This window comes from Dipodomys spectabilis, unplaced genomic scaffold (assembly GCF_019054845.1).
Source record: "Dipodomys spectabilis isolate Male_0828 unplaced genomic scaffold, ASM1905484v1 ptg000017l, whole genome shotgun sequence".
Lineage (NCBI taxonomy): Eukaryota > Metazoa > Chordata > Mammalia > Rodentia > Heteromyidae > Dipodomys > Dipodomys spectabilis.
The window spans coordinates 14,594,172-14,602,953 of NW_024870694.1; the positions used below are offsets into that span (position 1 = coordinate 14,594,172).

Genomic DNA, 8,782 nt, shown 5'->3' on the forward strand with positions numbered 1-8,782 from the left:
AATGCTGAGAACAAACAGCTGCTTGTCTTGACATGAGAGACCAACAGATCAACTCAGTCAGAGAGACACGTTATGTAAGACTCTCCCTTCTTGGCCCATTCTTTCTCGGTACCTAAAGATGGAACATGAAGAAATGTCCACCACCCTGTCTTCCTAGGTGCATATAGATACCAGGCAAGCCAACGACTGCCTGACATTGGCAGGGCCATCCACCCTGAGCCATTGTAGGCCCAGACTATAAGGCTCTGAGGCCAAGCTGTGAGAACAGTAAAGGATTAAAAGGTTAGAAGAATAAAAACTGTATCCTGTAAAGGTCAAACCCTAGGCAAGACAGATGTAGAGATGTTTGAACATTAAGAAAGCTTGAGAACTTGGATAAGGGAATACTTACCCTATTCTCTGCCTGCACCTACGGCCACCTCCACCCCATACTAAACTCATGTAACCCCTAAAAAAACCTATAAAAACCTTGACTCCAACCCTTCCCCACACACATAACCTCCATACCCCTGGGAAGGTTTGTCCCTCTCTTGCAATAAACAGTCCTAACCTGTTGCTATCTTTGTATAACTTTGAAGCCAGACCCACTGCCTTTACCCTATAAATACTCCAACAGCCCAAGAACCTGTGTGTCTCTCTCCCTCTATCTCCCTATGAGAGCACCTACACTCTGATAGTGTGTTCCTGCCCTTCTGTTTCGTCTGTCTACTTTTTGTATGCGTGTCTGCTTGCCTGCTTGTTTACTTACTCAATAAAGCTCCACCAAGTTTTCTTACCATAGTGACTTGTCCAGAAATTCTTACTCTGTGATAGAAGTTAAGAACCCTAAGTGAAGATCCTACCTCCAATGGAAACTTCACTAACCCACACCTGCATCCAGTGACATGTCCATTTCTTCAAAAGTAAAGCAAGCCTGTTTATTTGGCATAGTAAATATTTTCTCCAGGGAACAGGTGAAGAAGCTGGAACTTAAAGATACTAAGTGATGCCTCTGAGTTGATACATCTAGTATGGGAGAAAGAAAAAATGTAAAACCAGGCCTTACAAATCGAGGCCCAAAGATTTTCTTTTACAAGGAAGTCAAGTGAACTTAAATTCTGTATCCCAAGGTAGTTTATCATACCAGTTTATCATATATAACTCAATTGTTGAGTTAACCATATGATAAACTGGGAGGCTAAGGTAAATATTACATAGTAGTGAAAAGATTCACAAAGAGCAGCCCCTCTACACTTCCAATTAACAGGATGTTCATATTCCATATTGCCAGTAAGCAGGAATCAGAATGTACATTCCTCACATCTTTTCAATAACCTTATTCAGTTCAACATGTGTTCTTCACATTTTTAGAAAACAATAAAGAAACCCATAAATAGAAAGAAAGCTAACTCAAGAAATATAATTTTGGTAACTACTAATTAAATGAGTAAGTAAAATTCCAAAGAGTTCTACTGTATTCTATATTGTGCTTAATAATCGAGCATGAGATGAGAAACAAACTGTTCACCTCAAGACAGTCTATGGGAGCCCGGCACCTTTCAGGTTTTAAGAGCAAATGAAAACTTTACATTTTTTGTAGGCAGAAAGGGTTTTGTAACAATCACATCCAAGCTCTTGTGGTATTTTAACAATGTTCCTTTCTGTTAATGATCTTTCAGAAATCAACTCCATGAAGCTTTAATGGGGAAGCAAAAACAACAGAAAAGACTAAATGATCTGCAAATACAATAAAGCCCAATTTAACATTATCAGGCCTGACCACGTAAGTCAGGAAAACAACAGAAGCAGATGTGTTAATTTAGAATTCAGCTATCACTGAATGAATAGGGAACATTTTGTAAGCAAAGCCTGAAGTGTCTGGAAATTCAGACACTGAGAAGAGATGAAAAGCCCTTTTTACCAGAGCAGAGCAGCTAGCCCAGATGTGAGGACAAATAAGAGATGTGGAAGAGAGTAAAAGGAACTTTAATAAAGTCCTTTCTTTCTCTTTGTCAACTTCTAGTTTCCCAATGATCAAATGTCAGTGAATGTAGTACTTAAAAATAAAGCCTGGGCTCCACTATAATCAATAGACAAAACAAACTTTGCTGCTGATAAAGGCAGTTTAGAAGGAAAGACTTAAGTCATCTACACTTTACCCATACACATTTAAAAGTCCTGGGGTACAATTGATGGAAATATGACTCATTAGAAAAGCAAAAGACAAAATGTCCAGTGGAGACTCCCCTGATACTTGGTCATTGAGAAGTTTTATCAGGACTGAGAACATTTATCAAACACAGAAAGTGGTAAATTAGCCTGGCCAAAATTCACACACAAATTTCTCTGAAGTGGTATTTCATTAATACCAACACCCATAAAAGGCTTTGAACAGATCCAATTATTAAGTAACAAGGTAAAAACTACAAGCAAAGCCAGATGCTGGTGCTAGAATCCTAGCTACTTTAGGGGCTGAGTCTTGAAGGACTGATGTTTGAAGTTAGCCTGTGCAAAATCCACAAGACTCCATTTCCAATTAACCAGTAAAAGAGATGGACTAGCATTATGGCCCAAATAGGGCATAGAAAAAAAAAAAAAAAAACCTGGATCAAGTTCATCAGTTAGAAAAGCACTTGTCTGACATGTGCAAAGTCCTAAAGTCCTGGGTTTGATGCCAATCCCTGAAAACAGGAAGAAAAATTGGATTTGTTGGATATTATGAGGCTTACTCATAAAATGTCCTATGGACCCAGCTAGGAGCTGGTTTATGACACAGTGTGTACTGTAGATAATATTTTTACCTTGATTTTACTGTTAATTCTGTAGAAATCTGTAAGGAATCTCATCCTTACCAAAAAAGTATATAAACCTATATATCCAATACAAGATACAAATCAATACAAAAAAAATATACTATCCTAAAGAGTTCAACCAACAATTGTCCCCAAGGGCAACATTAAAGCAGAGTTATGATAATTATTATTTACACTGATCACTGAAATATGGTCTAGGAAAGTGGCTTAGTGGTAGAGTGCTTGCCTAGCATGCATGAAACCCTGGGTTTGCTTCCTCAGTGCCACATAAGTAGAAAAAGCCAGAAGTGGCACTGTGGCTCAAGTGGTAGAATAGTAGAGTGCTAGCCTTGAGCAAAAGCTTAGGGACAGTGCCCAAGCAATGAGTCAAGCCCAGGACTAGCAAAAAAACAACAACAAAAAAAAGGCTTTTGAAAGTTTCATGGAAAGTAATTTCAAAAGAAATCTTTTATTTAATGTGAAGAGCCTTAGGGTGTCTAGTCATGTATGCCTCTGTGGAATAAAAGCAACCACAGACATCATGTAAATGAATGAGCAAGGATGTGCTCCAATCCATCTTACAGGTACTGCAATTCAATTTCCTGTAGCTTTCACATCACATCAAACAATAAGCCATCCCCAGTTCATGTGCTGTATCAAAACAAAACCACAGCAGGGTGGATCATGTCTGTAAGTGAAAAGTCGACCAAGGGGCCCTGATTTCAAATCCCAGTATCCCTGTATACATGCACACTTGAAGACTATTTATACATGTGTCAAACCCAAAACTATATGCTAAAAGAAAAAAGGATTGTCTGTTGTATGTAAATTCTATTTCAATGAACTTAACTACACCTTCAGAGTGCCAGAATTACATGTAAGCACCACATCATGTCCTTTTGTTTTTTGTTTTGCAGGACTAAGGACTGAACTCAGGGCCTTGCACTTGCCAGGCAAGTGCTCTTCCACTAAGCTAAATCCCCAACCCTTTGTCATGTCCTTTTTAAATGTACTAAGAACTCTATAGCATCATTTTCCAAATTCAAGTGTCTAAATAACCCCACAGGGTCCTTCTGAATATAAAACCCAATTATCCTTTGTAGGCCTTATTGAAAATCTAGGGTATCCTAATTTTATATTAGCACAGGGCACCTTTAAATGGATTATTAGATAAAAGCATTTATCCACTGGTCCTTCCAGTGAGTAACTCTGAAAGTGCTTATGTCATTAAACTGAATTTATCTCAAAACCTCTTAAAAGAAGGAGATCATGGTCAATAGTTTTGAGTTTAGTTCTAGTGTAAGTTTAATTTTAGAGTTCAAGTCCTTAAACAATAGCCTCTTCGTGAAAGTTGAGTACATCAGAGAAGGTTTACGTTATTCTGTGTAGTTTTTCAAGTAGAAAAACACTGAAACAGAAAAACACTGATGAAAGAATGTGGCTTTCTATATAGTTCACTGGGTAATTCACCTGTTCAATCAAAAATTAACCCTCAAGAAATGCTTAGTTCAGAAGTAAAATATAGTGGGGCACCAGTTATTCACATATATAATTATAGCTACTCCAGAGTCTGAGATCAGGAGGAACAAGGTTCAAGGCCAGCCTGAGAAGAAAAGTTCAAAAAACTGTTTTGCTCAATCCATATAGCTGAGTGAAGTAGCACATGCCTATCATACCAAGCTACACTAGATGCTGAAATTAGGATTATGACTGCAGGCCAGTCTAAGCAGAAAAGTCTACAAGACACTGTAGCAAAGGAAGCTAGATATGATGAGGCATGCCCATGATCTAGCAACTACAGGAAGTCTAAAGTTATGCCCATTCCAGAAAGGAAGTGAGACCCTGTTCTAAAAAAAAAACAAAATGCCAGTAACAAACAGCTGGGGGTATGGCTCAGTTGGTATCACATCAGCCTGCCAAGCCAGAAGCCCTGACTTCAAACTCAGCACTACCAAAACAACCAACCAATACCACCTACCCAAGCATCAGTAGCTCGTGTCTATAATCCTTGATACTCAAGATGCTGAGATCTGAGGCTCTCAGTTCAAAGACAAGCCAGTCAGGAAAGTCCAAGAGACTCTTATCTGCAATTAATCACCAAAAAACCAAAAGTGAGCAGTGGCTCAAGTAGTAGAGCATTGGCCTTGAGCACAAAAGCACAGGAACAACATGTCAGGCCAGGAGGAATTTAAGCTCCCAGACTAGTGCTCACACACATAATAATAGAATCTCTGCAAAGGTCTTTCCACTTGTTCATAAATTTCACTGTAATATTTTAATGACAATACTCAATAAAACACTTTAGAAATTAGTCTTATGTATCTATAGAACAATTTAAAAGAAAAAGGGAGACAAGGAGGAAGAAAGAATGAATTATGTAAATTTTTCTAACTTAGTCCCCAATAGGCCAGTCCCTTGCTAGTTCAACTGCAGGGTTTCCCACAATTCATTTCCCATCTGTAGCACACAGATTCCCCCTTCCCCCACCTCTGGAAAGTGGGATCAGTTGTTTTTTATGCTTTCTTTTCTGACATCCCTTTTTAAACAATCAGTTTCAAAAAAAAAATGCAATGAAGAAGCTAACAAAAAAAAGTTTACCTTACTAACTACAAGTCTTTATTTTTATGGGAAAAAATGCATTTTCAGCTGTGACCTCTAAACTAAGAAATTTAGAATATTGTTGTAATCCATATGATCCTCTACTTAATATTCATAAACTGCATATAACATAATATAATAATTTTTAAAAGAGCTGAGAATCATTTTAGTTCTTTTTGCATAGAAATCCAAGAATGCATTACTCCATATATGTTTTAAACATTTTTTTTCTTAAAAAAGCATTTGACATTTAGTGAATTCTTTTTATCACTACAAACTCCAAAGGTCCTTTTTTGTGCTCTAGCTCAAGAGTGATTTCCCAAGCTACTGCCACGGATGGCAGAGAAGGGGGAGGTTTAAAAAACATCTTTCCAAATGATTAATTTCTTTGGCCTCCTTAAAAACTAAAGAGGCAAACACTGGATTTTAATCTAGCAAAGATGTCAGCTGCTACCCATGACCTCTCTTTTGAGAAGTTCACAAAGGTCACAAAGTGTCTCAGCCCTCTCCAGTGGAAAGGTCACACATTCACAACAAAATTATTCTCCATCTCCACTGGAATCTCCCCCATGATGCCAGATGGAAACGTATATAAAATTCCCAAGGGTTTAAATTTTAAAAAGAAATGGCAAAAAGGACAGATTGCTTGTTTTAATGGGATTCAAAACTATGTTGCAGAATATTAAGCAAACACCTACCAAACGTCCTCAAACTTAGTAATACAACAGTTCCAACATTCTGCCTCAGTGCTTCAGCTTGATTCTCTTTCATTAACATGAAGACACTCTTAGGGAACAACTACATCATAATGAAGAGTTACATTAGAGATAGATATCATGTATTAAGCTTTAATATTTCCCAGATCCAAAACTTCTCTACCATTAAGACATTCCTAAACAACATCATTTCCTTTGATGATCCTGGACCCAGAAAAAAACACATGCTTACAAAGACAATGATGTTCTCAACAATTTCTTCAAAACTAATAAACAGTAAATTCTAACTGAACAAAGTCACATGAAAGAGCCACACTAAATTTCCTCATCACTTTATCAGACTATCTGTATTAGCTGCTAAACATTATTTTGCAAACTGGAACCAATTAGCAAGTATTCCATGAGAATTTGGGAATGGAAAAATCCTACATTTGCAGATGGGAGGGCATTTGGAACTCTTTAAAAAATTCACTAGGTGGCTCAAGCTTGTAACCCTTAGTACTAAAGACAGGCTGAGATCTCAGGAACAAGGTTCAAAGCCAGGCCATCCAGGAAGACTCTGATCTCCAATTAACGACCAAAAGTCTGAAAGGGGAGTTGTGATTCAAATGATAGATCACCAGCCTTGAGCAAAAATGCTAAAGGTTGGCACTCCGGCCCTGAAAAAAAAAAAAATCCAAAGACCTAAGAGTAACAGGGATGTATTACAGAAAGTCAGTTTTAAGATTTTTTTTTTTCCAGGTACTGACAAAACTATAGGCCTATGTAAAATAATTTACAAGTGAAGTTTTGTTTGAATTCCAATTCCCACTCCATTAATCACCTACCTCTAAGGAAGCGGTACCATATATAAGGGTCACTTTTTCTTTAAAGACATATCAACACAGAAGAACTCATGAACAAAAGGGACAACTAGACAAACTAAAACACTGCCCCCCCCAAGCAAATTACAGAGCTGCCTTTCCAATCACTCTGCTTGACAGTGACTGGAAAACTGTAATAGCAGTCTTCAACAAAGCTGGGTTAGGAACAGAAACTCAGAAAAACATGAATGCTTTCAAAAAAAGAAAAAATGCTGGGCCTGAGCGTGTTAGAATCAGCCTTCAAAAAAACAACAGAACACACTCAGTCCCATCCAAATTTCCTAACTAAATAAAAGTCAGTGACTACCAGGTCACTAATCTAGTGCTTGGAACTCTGGGGAAGAGGGCAGGCACGCAGTGCCTAATCTCCTAGGTATGTCTAAATTGCTGAAGGGGGAACACTTAAGAGTCTCATTACGCTGAGAGAGAAACACGCAACTGCAAGAGAGTTAAAATCCTTATTTTCAACTGGGCACAGGTGATGGTACTTGGGCGCAACAGATGACACCCACCTATCAGACACAGCTTCTAGAACCAAAGAAAAGGAGCCAAAGACAGCTAAAAGTTCAGAGGTGATCCAAGATAACCATCAAAAAGATTAAATAAATAAATTAAAAAAAAAAAGACCGGGTCCTGAGGGCATAGAGTTCCCCTGGGGAAGCCGAAGGAAGACTGGGGAGTGAGGCCGGCCAGGCCAGGCCAACCATCATCCACATGGGGGACCTCCCCTGTGAAGGTCGGCAGGACTACCATCATCCACTTTGGGGACCCCCCTGTGAAGGTCATCAGGCCCTTACCCCGTCCCCCCTCGTCTCTCCCTAACAAGTTTTCCTATTCCTTCAGAGCAACTAACTTCCTGTCTGCCCCCCACTTTGAGGCCAAGCCTCCACTTCCAAAGCTGGAGGAAGGTGGCCGGGCCGGCGGCTGCGGGCCAGAGGCCCGGCTGGGACTGAGTGGGGCGGGAGGGGGGGCGGGGGAAGAGGAGGGGGAAAAAGGGGTCAGGTTTCAAAACACCAGGCCTGCGGCGAGGGCCGGGGTGTCAGCCTCCAGCCCTCCCGGCCGGGGGGCCGGGATTCCCCGGTTCAGACTCACCCAGCTCCTGAGTTCACTAGGGTTCGGTTTTTGTCCTACCATCCACGGGAGACATTGTGCACCACCACTTGCTGGGGGGGGGGGGTGCTATCCCGTCCCACCTTCTGGCACCCCTGAGGCCATCAGAACCCCGGGGTCGAGCCCGCGCCCGGTCCCCAGCCAGGCCTGACCCACGCGGGCGGGCACGGGCCCCGGGAGCGACGGGAGGCCCAGCGGGGCCCGGGGTGGGGTGGGGTGGGGTGGGGGGTCCCAGGGCCCCGAGACGCCCCCCCCCCCCCCGTCCCGCGGCGCCGGCTCGGCCGTGGCCCCCCGGCCCCTACCTTCCTTCACTCCGGGCAGCTTGGACTGGTCGATGCTGACTTCGGCCATGGTGGGCCGGCCGGGGTCCCGCGCGCCCCCGGGGTCCACCGCGCCCTCCCCCGCCCCGGCGGAGAGCCGGCCCCGAGCGCGGCCGCACCGGCGCCCGACGCGGCGCCGAGGTCGGACGGGCGGGCGGGCGGAGCGCCCCGGCTGGAACCGCCGCGGCCGGCGGGCGCGGGGAGAACCGGCGAGAGCGAAGGCGTCCGGGTGCAGCCGGCTGGGGCCCGGCCGCCCCACCTCGCCGCCGCGGCCACCTGCTCCGAGCGCCCCCGCGGCCCGGATCGATACCGCCGATGCCGGAAACAGACCCCGAGCGGTCCACTACGGAGGGAGAGAGGAGCCAGAAAGGCGGGCGGGCGGGCGGGCGGCGAACGCGCGGGCG

The 8,782-nt window shown here is 42.8% G+C and overlaps 1 protein-coding gene across 3 annotated transcripts in view; it reads right to left on the reverse strand.

Annotated features, from left to right (window-relative positions):
* The window catches only part of Ccdc50 (coiled-coil domain containing 50), a 63,244-nt gene extending 54,786 nt beyond the window's left edge, over window positions 1-8,458 (reverse strand). For 2 of the 3 annotated variants that reach the window (XM_042670064.1, XM_042670063.1), the window contains exon 1: window positions 8,361-8,458. In XM_042670064.1, coding sequence (XP_042525998.1) covers window positions 8,361-8,409 — 49 coding nt within the window. In that variant the 5' untranslated portion in view covers window positions 8,410-8,458. The remainder of the gene's footprint in view (window positions 1-8,360) is intronic. The other variant, XM_042670066.1, reaches the window with a different exon arrangement.
* Between the last annotated feature and the right edge of the window lie 324 nt (window positions 8,459-8,782).